The sequence below is a fragment of the Ostrinia furnacalis genome, unplaced genomic scaffold (assembly GCF_004193835.3).
Source record: "Ostrinia furnacalis isolate ACB-3 unplaced genomic scaffold, ASM419383v2 OfSCF0710, whole genome shotgun sequence".
Lineage (NCBI taxonomy): Eukaryota > Metazoa > Arthropoda > Insecta > Lepidoptera > Crambidae > Ostrinia > Ostrinia furnacalis.
The window spans coordinates 1301741-1323970 of record NW_021130949.1 but is presented as its reverse complement, the minus strand read 5'-3'; the positions used below and the strand labels follow the sequence as shown (position 1 = coordinate 1323970).

The 22230-nt window shown below is 35.9% G+C and overlaps 1 protein-coding gene across 5 annotated transcripts in view; it reads right to left on the bottom strand.

Annotated features, from left to right (window-relative positions):
• KCNQ (KCNQ potassium channel) overlaps positions 1-20291 on the bottom strand; it is a 46449-nt gene extending 26158 nt beyond the window's left edge. For all 5 annotated transcript variants that reach the window (XM_028300427.1, XM_028300426.1, XM_028300429.1 and 2 more), the window contains exons 1-4: positions 20105-20291; positions 6702-6875; positions 5615-5749; positions 1316-1398 (exon numbers count right to left, since the gene is read on the bottom strand). In XM_028300427.1, the coding sequence (XP_028156228.1) occupies positions 1316-1398; positions 5615-5749; positions 6702-6835 (352 nt within the window). In that variant the 5' untranslated portion in view covers positions 6836-6875; positions 20105-20291. The remainder of the gene's footprint in view (positions 1-1315; positions 1399-5614; positions 5750-6701; positions 6876-20104) is intronic.
• Positions 20292-22230: the final 1939 nt, after the last annotated feature.

Sequence of the window (22230 nt, the reverse complement as noted above, 5' to 3'; positions counted from 1 at the left end):
TCAAATATCATATTCATCGCAAAGCCACCGATAGAATTTTCCTCCTGTATTTAAAAGATTCTTAGAATATAATAGGCAAATCAATTGAAATAAAAGAACCTCGTATGTTATTTTTACTTTATATTTATTTGATTTGATATAAAAAAAAAACAATCAGCGCTTTTGAAAAATTTGATATAATAACGTTTAAAAAGATTTTCGTGAAACACAAAAACCTAAGTGAATCTTAATCGTACCTATTGAATGTAAAAAAGTAGGTGTTTAAAATAATCATGTCGTTGGAATTAGTAATATTATTAAATAACAGCTTACACTTCTTTTTAATCCTATGAATATCTACCAAGGTGAAATTTTGGTTGGTGTGTGTACTTCCAAAAATAGCCTTATTTGATATTCAGCTACCTACCTAATTGCCTTAACGGTCGCAACGCCACGGCTGCAGGCACACTTTTCATTCGCGTCACACGCCAAACGAGCGAAAAGTGGAAAGAAGTGACACATTAATAATGGAAGGGCGGTTGAATAATTTGGGTAGGTTCATTTTATTGTCCCCAGTAGGAATATCGTGCGGCTATGTTTGGCGGTTAGTACGGTCTCGGGCGGGCCGGCTCCCCAGAGAGTGAAATGGCGGTGGCACGAAACTAGTGCCAGGGGAAGGAGGCCCAAATGCGAAGGTCAAAGCAGATTGCTCGCACCTGAAATAGGGTCACTTCGTCACGGTTTATAGACGGAACGTGACTTTTACTTGGAAATGCTGAGGATGAAAGTACTGTTGGATGCGAATCTACAGCACCTAATATTTCGCCTCATACCAGCTTTATGATATTTGTTTCGCTATCCCTGTCACGGTATAAGACAGTTCATGTCGTTTGTTCATATTGTGTAAGATTTTGCCGTCAATAAACACGCAATACGATGCTATAAACTTTTTATATACTCACTTTATTTTGGTAAATGTTGCGAATTAAAGATTCGTTCAATGCGAAAGTTCATCTCGAATGAATCGCGTATATGATAGGTACACATACGAGTAGGTATATATTCCATAAACCTCCTAAAATACAGGGTATCAGATACATTACATATGATAAATAAGTAACACCACCCATAAACCGGTAGTAGATTGTAACCGTTTTTAAACAAATTAATTTATTATCATACCGGCCGTTTGGCTTAAGCTTGTAGAAATAATTAGGTTAGAAAAGCCCATTTAAAATTGTTTTGGGATGTTAAAATTACTTAGTTACAGAATGTTCTTTTTTTAGGTTTACGAGTTGACTATTATTTATATTAACGTAATTAAGTATTTACTTACCGATTATACAAAAAGGCCGCCTCAAAAACTTGAGGCGACCTATTGAGCCTTGATATCGTGACCTGCATCCTGATGACCACAACCTGTGGAATAACACGCAATGTCAGTTATCCTTCGATCAATTCGCCGCCACAAAGGACGGGAAAGAAAACTTATTAAAATANTTAAAATACTTTATTACTTTCTAATTTCCGAGTCAGAGGAAAAGTAATTGAAAAAGAGTAATAGAAATCACCTTTCAATATTGGATAGGTAAGGAATTTCATTATGAAGGTAAAAAAATCTCTCTCCGCTTAATTTTCATGAAATTACTATGATGATTAAAAGCTGGTTTTTATTTGAAATTGCGTTGGTAAAATTTAACAGAATTTTAGAACATTGATTTTATTCATCTAAAGAAAGAACTAGAATCACAAATTAAACTGCTAGAATTTTGAACACTCAAACGCTTTTAATACCTACTCGGACAAACGACCTGATGACAAACATAGGTACTTCAATTCATGGTCTATCATTAATTTATATTAAAAGGAGCAATTTAACATTAAAAAGTTAACTCACTGTCTTAGCAAACCTGTACAAACAAAAAGTTCTTTCTAGTTTTGATTAGTTCATCAAGGTTGTTCGTGTTAAATATGTAGGTAGGTGTACAGAAAGGTTAACGTACAGATTAAATACATCCATACACTGTAAACCAACAGTCGCAGCCGGATTTATTATATTAACTAAAAGTTTGATGTTCGTAGTTTAAATATTTACATTAGACACAGTTTATGAACACATCTAGACAGTATTAAGATACATTAAACGTCTTCAGAATTACTTGAATGTCAAATTATAGGATAGTTAGGTAGTGATATGGATAGTGACTGCTATTAAGATTTAGTTATAAATAACCTCTTTAGACACAAGTGTGTAAATGCTAAAGGAAACCACATAAGGATATTCAAGTTAATCCTTTACTGACTTTAAACTCAGTAGTTTTACTACACCAACAAAACGTGGTTTTATGAAAACTATGGAGTGTATTTAGGCCAGTAGAATTAAACAAAAAAATGAATTAAATCGGAAATAATTCCAACTAAAGATTTTAGTGTTTTAATGGCTTCATTAGTTGCCCATAAAGATTCTCCTAGGTTTTCGACTTCGACGGAGTTGTGCTTAAGTGGTGGGGGCCCTCGAAAGGGGCGCTTTTTCGGTTTTCCGGTTATACCGCGTGAAGGACTTACCCTATCGAAAAGTGGTCTTCCTGACGGTTGAAGGGCATTTAATCCAATGGCTCGTTACCCGCAGGCTTCCAAGTCTTGAAAAAGAGCGCCTCAACTAGTGTAACCCTATCAAGGCTTACGAGCTGGATGCGCCTATCCTTGTTCGTCCCAGCCGTTCCTTAACTGCGGTTGCTGCACCTCTTCCTGGCACTCACCTGATCGACTCTGTGTTACCTACTGTGGCTATCCCTCTTCCTTGTATCCTCCTGCACGACTACGTTTCCTAGCAGTATGCCTAGTCTAAGGTTCGACGCCAAAAATCAACAACAACAAGTTCATATTAAAACGCTGAAGAGTTTTTTGTTTGTTTGTTTGAACGCGCTTATCTCAAGAATTACTAGTTTGATTGAAATAATTATTTTTGTGTTGAATAGCTTATAAATTGAGGAAGGCTATAGGCATAGCTGGGCACCGTTAATCAAATAGTTAACTTCGTTAATCGTTAAACCGTTAATAAAAAAATTAACTTCGTTAAACGTTAAAACGTTACATTTCGAAAGATTTAACGCAAGTTAACGTTAATCGTTAATCCGTTAACACATGATAATAAAAAAAAAAAACCTTGTAGTTCAAATAATTTCGAAAGCTTGTATCGCGCATGGAATTTATTCCTCTTTTATGTTTGCGCTACAAGCTTTCGAAATTATTTGAACCTTGCATAAGTACAATTATTTTTTTCGTTTTAGTACAACTGCATTTCAGTATGAAAGCTTGTTTTTAAAAAAGTTTTTATTATTATAATTTTATTTTACACTTTTTATTATTAGTATCTCAATCTCAGAGCCTTGGTTCAATTACAATACAATTTAGCACCAAAGTGCTCGAAAAGACAAATCCAACAAACCCAAACTCGATAAATAAATAATAATAAATCGCGCATGGAATTTATTCCTCTTTTTTTCTGTTTGAGCTACAAGCTTTCGAAATTCTTTGAACCTAGCATACAATTATTTTTTTCGTTTTAGTACAACTGCATTTCAGCATAAAGCTTGTTTTTTTTTTTATTATAAATTTTATTTCACACTTTTTAGTTCTATCAAATCTCAGGGCCCTTGGTCATCATTGTTAAGTCCGTTACGAGGGATACGAGTGAAACGCTTGCTTGCTATTAGCACACTGTTTATTCTATCAAAAAGGACGGTGGGCGCAGCCACCGTATACATGCGTACATACGTAGCTATAACTACATAACAATCCTCCCCCGATTGACAGACATCAATTGATACTTCAATCTGTTAATAATGTTAAAAGAAAGCCCTATAATCGACTCTGGGTATGTTGCGTAATCTGCCCGATTCTCTGGTGTATGAAGGTATGGTGGTTTGTTCACTCGAGCCCAAGGGCTGGTTCTGAGTCAAAGATGAGTTGTCTTCCACTAAGAAATCATCATAATCCCAATGTTGTTGTAGAGTTTTACCACCTTCTTCACCCTTATACGGTAAAATTTGATTTTTATGCTTTTTCATTATTACAGATGTTAGATCGTCTCGGATTAGGTATAAAACGCTGCCAATAACACGTACCACAGTACCGATGCACCACGTCGAAAACCTAGGAGAGTCTTAATGGGCAACCAATGAAGCCATTAAAGCAATAAAATCTTTTGTAGGAATTATTTCCGATTTAAAATCTAATTCTACTGGACTAATTATATAAAATTTAGTCCTTATTAATTCCTTCTGTCGAGTTCTATTTCGTATTGAGTGTGTAACTTAGCAGTGGGACACGAATTCTCGCTTTGGCAGGCCACGCGGCGGCTTGCGGTGCGGCCGGGAAATAGGATCATTACACGGGGCGGCTTCAGCTTTGACTGCGCTCGCAAATACAGACGCTTTGTAGAGCCGGCTGAGTAGTAGCCACTATTATTATTTAATTTTATTTTTAGTGTCTCGAATCCAGTCTATTTTAAAAGAGGCCAAACGGCCGGACTCTTGAAATGAGTCAAAATTGTGCAACTTCTTGAAATTATATTTTTAGAACTGACATGACACATAATTAGCTATGCAAGTTAAATGTAGCAAACATTTTGTTGAATAACTCAGAAGTGTTATTTCAAACTTATCATATTTGACATTAATGGCGAGTAGAAGGTATTCGTATACCTACTCGTAAAATAACTTATTTTTAATGTTAATGGGATACCTGTTTCTAGATAAAATAATTATTTACAATCAATTTCAAGACTACGTCTACTTCTTGCCGTCTGTTTTAGAGGAACGTTTAGTTCAGTAACTGTATTTATTCGGCGTGTAAATGAAATAAATAAATAATGTTGTGTAAGCCTGTTGAAGCGAAGCAATCCGTCTACATTGAGTGACGAATCACTTCACGCGAAAGCTCTCGGAGCTTATCTACGAGTGCTCACTGTTTGCGCACTACGAGTAGGTATACTAGGTACCTACGTATAATTTCAGCCCACGCGGTAGGATCACCATGCGCGAAAAAATTGATTAGGATTGGTATTTTAATAAATTGTAGATATAATGTAGCCCAAGCCTTATTCGGATTTTTGTTACTTTCCTTTGTCAACATTAAAAAAAACTTGATGCGGTTTTATTTCGCTCCATTTATTGCAGTCCCACTGGAAGGCGTAACGTTATTTTAAAAATACTACCCGAATAACGTATGGAATGTCAATGTCAATCATTCCATAATTTGTAAGTAAAACAATGATGAAAAATGCAATTTTATCCATAGTGCGTTTTTAAAACTGTAGGTAGAGCGTATATTAAAAAGCTCTTGCAAAAAGACGAGGCGGTCGCTGCCCGCACAAACTACTACCGCATTTATACCATAACGTATAAGATGTTTATGATAAAACTGGCACGCGCGTTTGTGTAGGTGTACGGGCATTCCGTTTGGGCCAATTCCCTTAATCTTTAGCTATTGAGTGATTTCCAAGGACATAAAGTATTTAAAAAAAAAGTCATTCAAGAATTTATGGCGTATGTTGTATGTGAAAGTTGTAACGAGTTTTAGAATCTTCTATTGAGCGATTTTAAATAATACAAACTCGTATGTTAGTACTAACCTTAGAAAGAACTCTATTGCGAACCAAATGACTACAACAGTCTCCATGTAGAACAGCACAATGCCAGCCTTCGCTTCGTACTCCTCAATAGTGGAGAACACTGACAGCGACAAACACATGAACACCATCAGAAACCTGCAAACATTAAGTGCTTAGAATGTCTAAGATAATGTTGTAAGAAAAAATAATTAGTAAAAGTTCTGCGAACTCGTTTGATGGGTGCCACTCCACAGGCCAATTAAACTTTAATAAGCCCAGCCTATAAGACTGAGAAATTAATCCCTAACTTTTGAACCCGTAGGGGGCTCGACGCAAAGTCAATATATTCGAGAGCGACCCGCCTTAATTCAGTTTGCGGTTCCTTGGAGGTTGAATACGCAATTAAACATTCAATTAGAATATACTTAACTAAATATTTGTTCCCAGAAATGATCGCTAGATTCTGGCATAATATTATGTTTATGTGTGCCACTTTGCATCCAGACAAATCAAACACACGTGTTCAATTAATGTTTGAGCGGGAGGCGCTCGAAATAACTTTCCTTGAAGATATTGCTTGCAAACAATAGTTATTTCGTGTCTTCGAATTTGTCGTAAAGTTGAGCAGGAATAAAATTCACAGACGAAAAGGGTTGGGACAGCTTTACCAATTGGACCAATAACTGTTTGCCTAGGAAAGTTTTGAATGGAAAAAACCTTTCTATCCTGTACGATTTCCCTGGAAGTGTAGAGAAAATGTAATGGGCGGAAACAGTCAATACTTTAGGACCATGATATTTTTTTTTATATTTCAATTAACTATAAGCTAAGAAAATAAGACAAATAGTACGCCAATCATCTGGCGAAATATTATGTGAAATAGTTTTAAAAGTTTAAAGTTTAACGTTAGGAAATATGTAGGTACATATAAAGAAACGAAGAGAAGAAGAAACTAAAGTCACCATGTTAAGTTTTATTACTACTTTCAGGGACACATGTAAATAGTTCTTGTTACTATTTTAAATGCTATAAACCTTTTTCATTTGCGCAATTTTTGCAGGTCCAGCCTTCATAAGAGAGTGGAGTACTATTGGGTGTGTTGACTTACACAATCATGTGATAGAGGACAGCTTTGACGCCCCTCGGCCTTTCAAGGAAGTTGTAGAACTTGGATTGTAGGCGGCGGTAGCGCGCGTCGCGTCGCGTGGCGCGGTAGCTGAGCGGCTTGCCGAGCAGCGACATCCGCGGCGTCGCCAGCCGGTCGCCGCCACTCTTACTCTCACTGCAACCAACGATACCACCGCTCCGTAACACTACTTACTACCGGTCTTCAGAGGATATCCGGATTAGTAGGAATACCGGATGGATTAGCAAAGCATTAGTTAGTTCAGAGGTTTTTACATGGGAGTGATAACATCTGTTTTTTCTCTTTGTTTACACAGGGCGGAGACGACAATAATTGGAAACATTATGAAGTTGTATTGCCGCCTCCTTATTATTATTGCTCATCGCCGTAATACATTTACATATATAAATACCATAATTAACAATTAATACAACGAAGTTACTTATCGATACAATAAATGATCACATACTTTTCTAGCACGTATATTAGCTAGATTTCAAATCAACGAAGCTAGGTATCTATCTATCTATCTATCTATCTAGCTATCTATCTATCGTATCACCACTAACATGCTTCGACACAGACATCTTCCATACCTTGAGACTAAATGAGCACGTTTGCTATGTTCAGACTGATAAGCTAAATTCTAATAGAAATCATGAAAATATTTTCTATCTGAAAACATTGAAATCAAACACACTAGGTATAATGCTACATAATTAGACATAATAACAAATGAAAAATAATTAGCTTCTACTTTTCATATCACCTAGTCATTATAAAGCTCAATATTTCTTTATTAATTAAACTTGCATCGTCATTATTATCAATTATAACCAGTTCCACGTTGTAGTAATAAAAACAAATACCTCTTCATAATTCCTCTCATTTTATATCGTTCGCTGTGCACTTAACCAACTGCTTTTTATTTCACTAAACAAGAAGAAGTTTACTTCCCATACAATGTTAAACTTTTCAGTAATGGCTCAAGCGGACAGGCCGGCTTTTGCGGCAGTTTAAGTTAAAATGCCAACTGTGGCTAATTTAAAGCCACAAACGTAACTGCCTCAATTATAATGTTTGTAACAAGGGTTTGTCTTCGGACCAAAGTTTTTACAATTTACCGCACGCGTGTGTGGTACTGACATATTTACTGACGTAGGTAGAGAAAAGTGACCAAGTGAAATATACTGTTTTGTTAACCCTTTTAAAACAAAAGGCAATACTTTTACTTAAAATCTTTTATACATGACTAGTACCCATATCAAGGGTAAAAGTATCACTAAATTGCTGTCACTAGTTGCCATATCTGGATATTTTCGGTTATTTAGGTAGGCTGTTCTCCCATTCATTTTTTCATTTTGTGTAACGAAGACCCACAAGTAAGATATAAAACATAAAAATAAATTAATTCCCCACAAACACTTTTAAACGACCAAACTTTGCGAACTAGGGCAGCGAAGATACTAAAAAGTATAATAGCACGGATGTTGTGGCACTTATACACACGGAATGAGGCGACTCTCTTATCGCGTTTGTGTGACGGGATATCAATCTCAGTAATCTCGACGCGACTTGCGGAAAACCGGTGTGTAAACAAATCGTCTCAGCTATGAGCTTAACCGACCGGCGGGAAACGAAATAGTAACACTTCTGTAAGACGGAGACACCCATTCACGAGCGCTCTCTACGCGCCGCGAGTCGCATCACTCGTGATCCAGTTCAACTTCCAATATCAGTCTCACACACCTACCTACTTGCGCACCGTAATCGTTACTAACATCTCCTTGTTTACAAATCGCACAGTCTCTGACGCTATTGTTTACCGGGATCATATTAGCCACGTTTACGTTACGCATCGTGTTTACGAAATGTAGCAGCACATTGACACATTGACGTTTGTACACAAAAGGAAGCACTAAATACGGATACAACAAAGCGGAATTCAACATTGAAGCTCATTGTAATTAGTTATTAATAGTTTTATGATTAAGTAGGTAAAAGCTTATAAAGGGATAGAGATAGTTACGTAGAATTATGTAGTAATTTCCCTACCTTTGAATGAAAGTAAAATATTTTTAAGCTTTAATAATTTACTAACACGTACAATTTTGAATGTGACAGGACTAATAAAACAATCTAACTATGGTATGTTAAGTTGCCGTGTTTTTGTGTAATAAAGATTTTCAAATAAATAAATATGCGAAAGACGCGTGCCCATACAGTGCGTTGTGACGCAGCGAGGCAGTGGAAGATGGGAGGCTTAGGGTACCGCCCCCAAGTTTTTCAGACATTTTGAAAGGAAAGGAAAAAAAGGAACTGAGTTACGTCGAAGCGTCGTGCGGCCTTAACCCTAATTGAAAATCACGAATCGTAATGAGTTTCTCTTTTGAGAGAAAACACCCTTTAATGGAATCTGCTGGCTGATTGATGTTTATTCAGTGTGTGAGATAAATTGGCATGGTAAATTTTCTTGAAGCTTATAAAAAAATATAATAATAAAACTTCATAAAAGTCTAAAAGACTCTAAATTAGAAATCGCGAAAGTGTGAAAGTGTGGATCATTCAGCTGGTGCATTATTTCTAGACAGCCATTGCTCAAAACCTTGTTTGCTTTAATACTTGAATAAATGTTAAGCATGTCAAGCTAAAGTGTAACGTAGTTAAGTTAATTGTTACTTGGCAGGTGATCAAATTGTCTGGACGTTAGCATCACGCAGCGTCCCTGGGGGCCCCGACCGAGCGCTACTATGTCAAGCCGTGATAAAGGCCCCGCTTTCAACTACTGTCTTGTTTGTCTCTGGTTAATTGATATAGTAATAACTAATTTGACATGAATGGACACCTAAATCAACCTTCATCAAATTGTTTTAATAGCCGGCAGATTTCTGCTTTGTTAATACAAAACAGGGCACTGATTTCAGCGTGCACAATATTTACGAAGGCAAAACCCTTTACTATGGGAGCAACATTGAAATCGCATATAAATTTTACCCATCCATACTTTATGTTCTACCTCGACGATAATGTATGAAGCATGTTATTTATATGTTGAACCCATAGTATGTAGTTTACCTTTGGGTATTTATAAGCACAAATGCCTACAATATTGTACACATCGTTCGTTCGTTCGTTCGTTTCAGCCAAATGACGTCCACTGCTGGACAAAGGCCTCCCCCAAGGTTTTCCACAATGAATGGTCCTGCGCTGCCCGCATCCAGGCTCTTCCCGCGACATTTACCAGATCGTCGGTCCACCTAGAAGGAGGCCTGCCCACGCTACGTCTTCCAGCCCGTGGTCGCCACTCGAGAACTTTCCTGCCCCAACGGCCATCGTCTCTACATTGTACACATACATTTATACAATTTTCTATTAAATTGTTAAATTTCGCTTTATAATCGCGATTTAATAAATGTTTCAACAAATTACGTAAATTTTAAGTCCCATATAAGCGCAACGAATCAGCACTTACAACGCTTAAAACCTATGTTCATAAAGGTGTGATAAAAAATACAAAGTAAAAGTGAAAAATGTTAGTGTATCATTTGCAACAGAAAGTACTAAAGCGCTGCTCTATCATTAGTCAATATTAAAACAACCTATAAAACAAATGCCATTATTTTGCGAGCATACTTGTGCATGTAGTTCCTAGTGTGAAAGTTGGTTATGTTGTACAGTTAGTTATTAAACTATGAAAATTATTATCACTATGATTGTTTTGCGAACATACGAGAAATTCGCCTGAAAACTGTAGTTACAGGAGTTACGAGTTGTTTTCGGTTGCTAACATGTTTGAATAGTAGTACTATTGTGTCAACATAACGTAACGTACACATTTTCCCTTTATACGTGAGCTGTTTTCCATTTCTTTGTAGTCGTAGTCCACGAGTTCGTCCGCACGGAATCGAAATGTAAACAAGTGGGGCGACGTCGCGTTCACCATTCCGGAACTACTGAATGATCATGAATTATTACGACGACAGTATCGCCGATAAAATCAAATCGAAGCCACGATGAAGTTATTTTTTTGGGGTCAAATGGTTTGTACCCACCAAATTCACGCAGTTTTCATTTTCCTCGCAATGGAGTGCTATTTTTATGAACATTTCCCAATAAGTATACACAATAAAACCTGCATGCATTAAAAATGTTTTATTACATTATTTTGTATAAGGTATAAGTACAGTACAAAACCTCGTAAGGTTTACGGCTCTAAGGTACCTAGTATAATATTTGTTTATTAAGACAGAAGAATACATATTTTAGTATTTTTATGGCTAACACAAATTAATTAGTAGTTATAGTTACTTATATCTTAAGCAACGATGTAGTGGATGCACCCAAAATGAAGACAGTTCATTCTAAAAATTTATTCAATATTCCATTTAATCAGAACTTCGCCCTTACATTTACTAGTATGTACTGCTTGCACTGTTCAAAATGCATAACCTGATAACAAAGTGGTGATAACATAAACTTTGCTAATATTCTGCACTTAGCTGCAACGAGTACGTGGAGTACGATGAATAGTTTAATTAATCCACGAAATCTAATGTGCATAGGTATGTTGTGCTTAGAAATTAATAAGCTCCTCAGAGATTGCAAGATTCAGAATGCTCTCTCTAGCTTGAACGAGTATCAAGCAAATCCTGAGCCAATAACATCGTAAACAAGTCATAAACGCTGCTACCCAAGACAAGTCCGTGTCAAAGTTTTACCTTTAATAATTCTCTCACAATGAATTTATAATGTAGCGTCGTGAGTTAATTTTCTTCACCGAGAAAATTAACGCTGTGGTTACCATCCGTCACCTACTATGATTTAACGGAGCACTTTGTGTATGAGCCCGAAACATGAACTCTGGATGTAGGATTAACTTTATTTTGTGTTAAAAGATCGACTTTTATAATATTATATAATTCCAAAGTTGGAATTTTACAAACGGGTGCAATGAACTTTTTTATAGAACTTTGGCATGTTTGTGGTGGTCGCAATTTTCTCTTTAATTACTTAAAGGAAAAGTAAGGAAAAGTACTCGTATTCACAATACAAAATATGTCACAGTCAACGACATTTAGATACAAATTCACTTGTTATGATGTAAAAAAGGTGTTCACTACGTCGTTCATATAATATAATGTCTCCTTGAACAGTGGTCTGCCTGAGCGAGGATATGCGCTGGTTTGTTATTCATATTTCTATTGTTTTATTACGCATACAAACAACACTTGGATGTTTTCAACCTTGAATTTGTAGCATGTTTGTTAATGTTAACATTCAGCCGTAATAGCCTGTAATCTACGGGTGATTGCATGTTATTACTGTAGACTTATATAAATTATTATAAGCAAATGCGTATTACTCGTTGCTCCTGCCTATACTAATTTTATTATGACGGAAACATTACACGGGAATTGTTTGAAACTGAGAATTGTGTGTTCAGTTTTTTGCATAATCGGTTAAAATGATTTTTTTTCTTTTTCCTGATTACGACTCTTTCTCAAAATGAGTATTTTTTTATTTAGGTTAGCCTATACTTACCTAGATTTAGATTTTGCTAAGCAGCCGGTTTTCCCCTGCGCGGGTAGGGAGGAAACAGTAGTAGTACTCCTACGACCAGAAAGGAAAGCTATTTCTTGAAACCGAGCCTCTTTGGCATAATTTGTAATGGGAATACTTATACAACGAACATTATACGACTAAAAACTCCGTCTCATGATCTTAAACTATACATTTTTATCATCAATCATAGTAAAAACTTCAGAGTTAATATTCAGTTTATCAAAAAAATAACACCATATTCAATCCTTTAAGGATTACGTGTTAATTAAACATAGCTTGAAAAGCTTTAAAGCTCATAATTTATTTGTATATTTATTGGTAAGTACAATGAAGAAGCATACCATTAATTACACGGTATTACAGTATTCTGTACGATTTATGTGCCATCATTTATTACAATTGGTTGGGTTGCATACTGAAGTTAAATTATGATTGTGTTTATTGTGCACTTAAAGAAAAGTGAAGCGAATAATAAACGTATTTTTTTACGATCCTAGTGGTAGAATAGCAGATTAGATTGTATAATAACATTAATAACTCACAGGAGAGCATCTCGTTACGGAGGTGGTCGTAAAGTAAACGGCGTGAAAATATTAATCATAGCTTCGTTGGGAGATCGAGTGACCTTTGCAAGATATACATAACATCAGGTACTACGAAGATTTGATTCGTAGATTTGGTAAAATATTTACATCAAATCAAACGTTACTTCTGTTATTCATGCGGATGTAAAGTATTTGAGATATTAAGTACACAACATTTTGCTATTCCTAAGCTTTTCAAATGCTTTGGAACTGAGTGGTTGATTAAGACGACTGAAGTCCTTTTCCAAAAAAATACCAGAGTAACTGACATGGCAACACACAATATGAACCATGGGATAGTATTTCTCCCATATCAGCAATTACATTTACATCGTCTTCCCATCGACTCGCTCATTGCTCAATGGCACGTGATCACCTCAGAGGAGAGTTAGAAGAAGAACAGTTGTCTCGAGTTTGGTTAACCTACCTAGTTACTGCAAATAATAACTAAGCATTCATTTCATCGATGTTATTAATTTACAAGCTATATTTGTAAATAACGCGCATCTAAAATTATTATCTATTCTCATTATTAATTTTGGAATTGAATGTTCAATTGCTTTTAAATTATAATTAACTTGAAATGGTCTAAAGAGTGTAGCTAATTTATTACTTTATACAAGTAATTACCGTATTTTTGGTAACAGAACCTCCGTTTTACCGTTTTTCGTCTGTTTTCATGTTATGTTCAAATCCGTTAATAACCCATAATGTGTCTACTATTAGTCTGTTGTAATATGTTTTTCAGTAGAATCTACAAAATTACTCAATTTGAAAACAAATGGTAATAATTGAGTGAACTAACACCCACTCCTACCTATAGGTACCTACATAAAGATGATTAGGTAATCTATAGGACGGAGCGATGAGTTATATGTAGATTGTAGGCTTTACGAATAAATGTTCTCAATCAATTTATATAGGAAATCAAAGTTTAATAGTTCATAAAAACTGTTATACACACCCATTAAGCCTTCCATGAGTCACGCTACAAATCGGATAGACTTAGGTAATTGAAAATACTACGAGACACGCTGCGAAATGCTACGAACGTTGCCGTCACCGTTGTTAATTTTAATAGAGTCCGTAAAGTACAGAACCTTTTGTGTTGTAGTGTGAATGACTTCAATAATATGATTTTTATTTTGTGTTATCTCGTATTGTGTTTTTTATCAAAGGAAGCTCGATAAGGGAAGGAAGGTTTTTTGACAGACCAAATCCCAGGCGGACGAAGTATCAGTTGGGAACACGCTTTTTTATTATTTGGTCTAGCTTTACAAAAGTTCACACAAAGATGCCAACATTAATCTCTAGGCCACGACTAGCGAAAGTTTCACACTTTATACGAGTATAGGCATCATTTCTTATCTCAAGTGCTATTTGAAGTTGTTCAGAACTCCCGTTTTTGTGACAAGCAGATAAGTACGGCCAACTTAACACATGTAACAGCTGACAGCCATTAAGCCCTCGAGGGTCACTTTAAAACATATAGGTAACACGAATAAACCACTTATTTTTAACCGACTTCAAAAAAGGAGGAGGTCGGTGCCTGTAAATTTAGAACATTTCTTGAGCTTGGCACTGAGCAGGCTGGCACCGACTCCAAAAATATCAATCATGGTATACATTTGTCCTAATAAATAAATAATGTAATTATTTTCTACTTTTTAGTGCAGGTTTTTTGGAGTCGGTTTTAATTTTTTTTAGTTCGTTCGCTTCAGCCAAATGACGTCCACTGCTGGACAAAAGCCTCTCCCCCAAGGATTTCCCTGAACCGGCCCTGCGCTGCCCGCATCCAGGCTGTTCCCGCGACCTTCACCAGATCGTCCACCTAGTGGGGAGGCCTACCCACGCTACGTCTTCCGGCTTACGTTATTTTAGTTATTATATTTGAAATCGACTAGATATACCTACCTGCTTCATTTATGCGCCAAGGTTTTTATTTTTTATACAAACATATTTTAAACTTCATATTTTAGAGGGGTTTCCTTCTTCCCTATATAAACATACCTTCCAATTTCTAAACTTACTTCTTCTTACTTTAATTAAAATTACGATTTTTCCCGCAACTTATCACGGATGTTTGAGTTGAATGGGATTATAATTAAATCCGTGAAAATTTATTAGTTGAAAGATGTTTTGATAAAGAACAAACTAATAAAGCAGAGATTTAAAACTTAATCTTTCAATTACTTTCTTCTCTTGGTAAAGGTTCCTTTGTCCTTGACTCTACTACTCTGATGTATCTAACTATACTCAAGAGTTATAAACTGTCTTCAAAGTTACACAGTAATTATTGTTGCCCTCTGTGGTTGTAGCGGCTTATTTCACTATAATAATCATCACACACACACACACACACACACACACACACACACTAACTAGACTCGTATTTTATAAATAATTAGGTATCTACTGTTCTCGAACTGGTTACGTAAAAATAATTATTATCAGTTCACCTCTCATAAAACGATGTAAATTAAATTGTTACGCTTCTCAATTAGGTACTTGTAATTGTAACAAAAGTTTTAAGAAATCGTTAACTTGAATAACTAAAAAGAAGAACAAAATTGAACCGATTTTTATGATTTGTGTGCGACTTTTCCTTTCACAAAGCGGCTGCTTATTGAAAGTCCTTAAATGTGGACCACTCTCGCAACTGAGTGGCCTTTAGGTCTCCATGAGCTGGCGGCGAGCCAGTATCCCGTATAATTTATAAGGAAATTCCCTGATTTCCTTTTTCTCTTCTTACTTTTGTTTATTTTATACATATGGGCACCAGAAATGTTACAACATGATAAACAAAATTAAACCAAAGGGCAAAGTAATTGTGCATGAATGCTTTGAGTAGTGATTTTTTACTTCAAGAGGATTATTAGCACTACTTATAACTGTAAAAGGTAGATAAACTTGGGTGGAAAACATTTTTTAAAATACGGAGTTGCATAATTTATTGAGATATGGGTACTGATTAATATTTTTTTTTAATTATTCTATGTTTTTTTGTGGTTGATGTTTTGTAAAACTATAAAAACGGATACGGATACTATAACTAAATCATATCACAATTATTATATTAACTTAGATCTATTTAAGCAGTCATGAACCTATGAATAATCCAAGCTATCTACAATACTATCGCAATACTCCCAAACAAATATTATTCTTGCTAATATATCAAGGGAATTTGTTACGGAACCAAGACAAGTGGACTCTAGGAAAGAAAATAGCCCCAAAATATTTTCTAAGTAAATGCTTACTCTGTAATAATATTATTACAGGGAATCCACCCTCTAAATTCCATGCTTGTAACTACTTACAGCGGTTTAAGCTCGACGTTGGCGTTGTGACGGAAATGAACAAGCCAGGGAAACATTAATGACCGAGTCGGAAAATTTACTTTTAATGGGTAAATAAAAATATTTGATTTTTAAGAATAAGGTAAAACTGTAAAACATTTTAACTGCATGGTCGCGTTAATTTGAACATTAATTATGCCTTGTCTGCGGCGGAGCTGAAAGCACTTGCAGCTATGTCTATAAACAGAGCTTATAGAGCTACCTCTCAAATATGCACTAATTACTAATTAAGCGTTGGTAATGTGTTATGCAGAAAGGTTGAACAGTTTGTGTCCAAGTTACTACGTTAATTTACATTGTTCGATATGTTTACCTATTAAATTGCATTTGTTATAAAGAAAGCAAACACATCATTTTACAGAATTAATAGTAAACCTACAACATACAAAATTTATTAAACAATTTATACAACCCAAAAAAAGTTATTATAAATGAATCTTATAACCTTACTGTATTACTTATCAGCTGAAATGTAAGCGCGCTCAACATTGTAAGTCACCCTAAGCGTGCACATTAATTCTTTGTTCTTCAAAATATAAGTAACATTAGTTTAATAAATGATTTAAAGTAGTTCTAACTACATAAAATAGACAGTGACCTGTTTTGACACTTTTCCGAGTCTGAACCCTGTTACCAAATCTTTCTATAATATTTAAGACTAGCTTTCCGCCCGCGGCTTCGCGCGCGTGGACTACATTATCTACATATTTTACGGAACCCTATTTTTTTCCAAAGTAAAATTTAGCCTATGTTACTCGTGGATAATGTAGCTTTCAAATGGTAAAAGAATTTTTAAAAACGGTCCAGTAGTTTTTGAGCCTATTCATTACAACCAAACAAACAAACAAACAAAGTTCTCCTCTTCATAATATTAGTGTAGAAAATAACAGCAAACGTAATGACTGTATTTATTATGAAACCCATTAACTGCGAACTTCTTGGAATCGTTTCTAACAGTTTCATTGGCCTTGATTCTGAGATTTTTCTTTAATTTAAAACAAAAGAAAGTCATTGTGTCAACATAATTATTAGAACGTACCAGACAGATTTGAAAAATGCAAATTTTCTTATTTTTCAATTTTTGATTCTAGTAGTAGATTTTAATTTCAGTGGTAGAGTCGATTATTTAAAAAAAAGTGTAAGTAATCTAATTTCCATTCTGGTGTATCGAGTAATGGATAACATTTCCTAATTATTTTCATCATTCAAATATAAATTTCCATTGATTTTTTTAGTGTATTTATTGGAAAAAGCAACTTGCAATTGTTGTGTTTTAACTCATGGAAGGAAAATATTTGCATAAAAGTTTAAATCGTTGAAATTTTGTATTAATGCCCTGTTAAGTAGTGCACGCGAAATATTCAGTATTGTTAGCAGCATATTTCGTCATATAGAACTGCAATTCATTATATTTTTAGTTATTTTAAAGTAGAGGTAATGCAGATTTTATGCGGTGAGTACCTATGTAATATGCATGCGTACCTTTTAACAACAACAAAACAACAAAAATCTAGTGTCTTAGAACTATAGAGTCGGACAATTTAAATAAATTGTTATTAAAAGTTATAAGAGCCTTTGTAGATAGTTTTTGTGTTAAAGTGTAATAAATTGAATATCAATTATCAAACATACACCCAGTGTAACAGAGTGAAAAGAAATATTATACAGTGTAAGTGTAACTGAAGAATGCATTTAAGGGGTCTAAAGAGTATTGAGGTTAGGGACACAATACATATTTACAATAAAATTAATTACGTAGATTCAGTGTTTAATAAAATTTTTACTTAGAGGGGGTAATTAAGTATAGAGATGAAACGGATATCCGGTAACTATCCGGTAGGCCGGATATCCGGCCTAAATTTACTATCCGGCCGGATACCGGATAGTGGCTCACTATCCGGCCGGATACCGGATATTAAAAAACTACGACAATTTCCTGTTAATAAAATAAAATACATTAATATTTGAGGTAAATATCAATAAAATGGCATATAATAACGGCGGCTTTTATTTAAAGTCCAAAAAGTTACAAAAAAAGCCATATTAAGGCCTTTCAAAAACTAATTTCTTTTTCTGGGCTATTCACTCTAAGGACAAATACATAAATAGTAAATATTATTATCTGTTAATGTCGAAATATTGCCAAATAAAATATGCGATCTTTTTTTCACTGATGGTCTGATGACATGATGCAGTTCAGTCAGATTATGCAGCAAGTAAACTAATTTAATTTTCGCTATTCAATTACACACTCACGATGGCAACCGAAATCGCCCGAATTGATCTGCCCCCTTTTCAAGTGGCAAAATCTGATATTCTATTCGAACGGATTCGATTTTCGAAAAGTTTGACTAGTCTAGTCTACTAATAGACCCACTGGTCGCGTTCGAAGCACCTGTGCGGCGTTAAACTCGTCACGACATGCAACGAGACAATGGGCCAACTATCCGGCCGCCGGATATCCGGCTATCCGGCCTAGCAGCTGGCCGGATATCCGGTATCCGGTATCCGGCCAAACAACTATCCGTTTCATCTCTAATTAAGTATTATCATTCAGACGAAGGGGACAAAACTTAAAATAAACTTATTGTAGGAGCTAATTACGCTTCTATTTAAATTAATATCTAATAGGTTATAATTTTGCAAACTATCTACAATGCAAATAAAATTAATCAATTAGGTTGAAAGTACTAGGAGTTTTGGAAATATTAGTATTTTTGATTAGGTAAATGTATGAAATGAAGATTTTGTCTAGGCAGAGCTACAAATGAAAAGAAAATATAACAAATGTATTACCTATGACGTATAGCATCTTCATGTACCCGAACACGCCTTGCCGATTTCATTCTCACCTAAACATTTTATGCCAATGAATATGTTAAGTTGGTAATTTGTAAAAAAGGGTTGGAATTTCAAATTAAATTACTCGTATTGTTATTTATGAAAAGGACACTACAGGCTAGAGTAGGTAGGTACTTAGGTAGGCTTCTCGCCATTAGTCAATCATTGACACGGTGTTTGTTTGGGTCGTGGCAAAACAAAGACAGTCCCTCGATAGCATACTCGTGTATTATGACAATGTACGTAGAGTCCGCGTCAATAGACTTAGCTAATTTTGCAAACAAATGTGCATAATGACATACAATAAAATTACGAAATTGTTTTAGGAATTAAATCTTATTTACAAAATTGCTAGTCGATTGGCTGTAATATGTGTTCAGAACGAATTTACGTTGTGTTTGTAAACGCAGATGTACTGTACAACGAATGAGTATATGTCTATGTTGTAGGTATACAGTGCGAAAACCTTTAGTTGCTAAATTATTGACTTTTCCATTAGAAAGTAGCTTTAGAATTCCGCAGGGGTCAGGCGCGGAAGGTCAGAACGTAAATAAAAATTACTTGTTATAGATTGTTTTATCGCTTGCAAGTAATTTCTATAAAACATTGAGATAAACTACAGGATAAGTCTAACTACAGTTCATGCCATATTAAAGAACTTTGATAAGTTAAGTAAACATTGGGTAGTGGGATATAATGAAAGCTAAATTGGCACCTCGGCGGCGGCGCACTGCCGCTGCCCGCCGTCAAATTTTAATCACTTAATGTAATGCAAAAATCTGTTCGAACCAACGCTACTGGGTACCTACGTTTAATGGTTAACTATCGATCCAAATATAGAAGGGTACTTCGTACGCCATTAACCGAAGTCACAGTAGCAATTATGTACAAAGGCATAAAGCACAATGCGATATCGAAGTGGCATGCTTATATTTTTTTAAGTTGTCAATTTAATTAATTACACCCATAGATACCGACACCTATTAAAATTACATGTAAACGTCGTGCAATAATTGCAATCGTGTTATTAATTACGTACCTTAAAATTCACAGCCAATCTAAACAACTGAAAACTGACATCCATAAATATTTACATTCCGGTAGAGTGGAGACGCGCTATCGCGTGCGTTTTGGTGTAGCTAGAACCGTTGTTGTGCGGGGCGGTGCGCGGTGGGCGCGCGGCACGTGGAGAACGGCCCCGGGGCGCCGGCATAATACGCGGCACGCATGGGCTCCGCGCGGACGGCGCCTGNCCGCCGCCGCCGCCCGCCGCCGCCGCCGCGAGCGCGGCGGACCCCGCGCCCGCCCACCGCGTGCCGCACGCCGCCCGACAAACACCCGCCCGCGCGTCTCTAATTCTAATTGTTGCCCACCTCTGACTATCCAGGTCATCGTACCTGCAGTTGATTTCCCCCCCAAACGAAAAACTCGGCTATAATTTGCATATTTAACATTAATCTTCGGTACATACCAAAATTAGGCGCGCACCTTGATTTCATAAAAAGTAAGTAGGGTATAAATTTATAATTTATTTAAGAAGCGAAGGTATGCACTCACTACGAGAAACGGGAAAGAAAAGAAAAGATTAGGTTTTCTTTATTTACATTGTAGATGAGATGGTATCGATAGTAAGCACAGCTACACAGGCAGAATGTGAGCATTCTCTCCGAGAATGAAAACATATCTATAGAAAAATGTGATAATGCGGAAAGGAAAACCTCTAGGGAGTAGCCTACCAATCCTATTGTTTGCCCGCGTCGTAGTTCGTAGAGCTACGTGTGCTGTAGCTAGAGGCTCTACGTCTATCTCCAGATAAAGCTACTATGCAGAACTACGTGAAGGCTATTCTGCAATTTATGAATGCTCAGGCGTTTCACGTAGCGTCCGTGCTCCACTTTAGGAAAAGTAACTTGACTGTTGTTGTTGGAATTGTTTTAGATATTTTACAAAGCAAAAGCGCACGTAACTACTAGGGGTAGTTACCTACATATACGTTCAAGAAACGAAATGAAAACAATTTCCTAGTGAAACGAAATTGAACATAACTCGTACTTAACAGTATACTTAAACAGTGCAATGTAGTCCACATATTAAATAAACTTTTATTTCTACGTACATTATATTACAACTAGGTACCTACTAATGAAATAATAATATACTTGTTTGTTGTCATGCATACTCGTATGTATCGTTCTATATGTTTGTATAATATTAATAAGAAGTGCACGAGGCTCTCGCCACCTGTAACCGTGGCTTGGGGTCACAATATTGTAAAAATTTTACTACCAAATTGGATTATAGACGTAGTCTATGTTGTCACGTAGAATCACGTTATTGGATTGAGACATTTTTATTGGGATGTCTTCATCTTGCTTGATATTCATTTTATAAAAATAATGTACCACCTTACCTACCTAAATCACTATTAAACTCATGTGAAAAGTTAATCAACTCTTTTTGTTATTCTACAGTGCCAAAGTTCGTTTATCCACTCTTATGCAGATTTACCTACTGCATTATCTTCATTAGACAGTTATGGTAACTACAGCGACGAGGGAGCCGTTTGTTCAAACATTCTGCTGCAATTTGCTTTCGCAGTGGAGTCCAATGTAAAACGAGCCACAAAGCTAGGATGGGTTTTTATGAAAGCAACGGTCACTTTTTGCTCCAGCTGCGCCGGTAGGGCCGCAAATTATGTAAAAAGGCCGATAAGCCCCTGCCGACGCACGGTGGATAGGCCGTATCTAGCTTGCAACGTCCGCGTTTTTCGTCTTCCCCTACGTTCCGTCGCGTCGCTGCCCGCAGAGGCATATGTGCTAATGTGCTGGAATAAAATTCGTTAATTTACTTTTTCTGTTTCTATTTTGTTGTATTATTTGATTTTATTTATTTTATTATTAGATAATCAATTGAAATTACTTTTATACATACTCGCATTGAAACAAATAGTCAAGTCCCAAAATAATTTACTAAATACCTAAGGTTGTTGTACGTAAATGTGCAATTTAAAATAAACTTTTGCTCATCACTCTTTACAGAAAGTTAAAATGTGTCGAATCGGCTGCAAGGCTGGCGTAATCTTTTTCTATTATTATACATAGAAAAGCATCCAGGTGCGCTTGGCGAGTATGAATGGTATTTGTATCCGGGAATTGTTGTTCAATT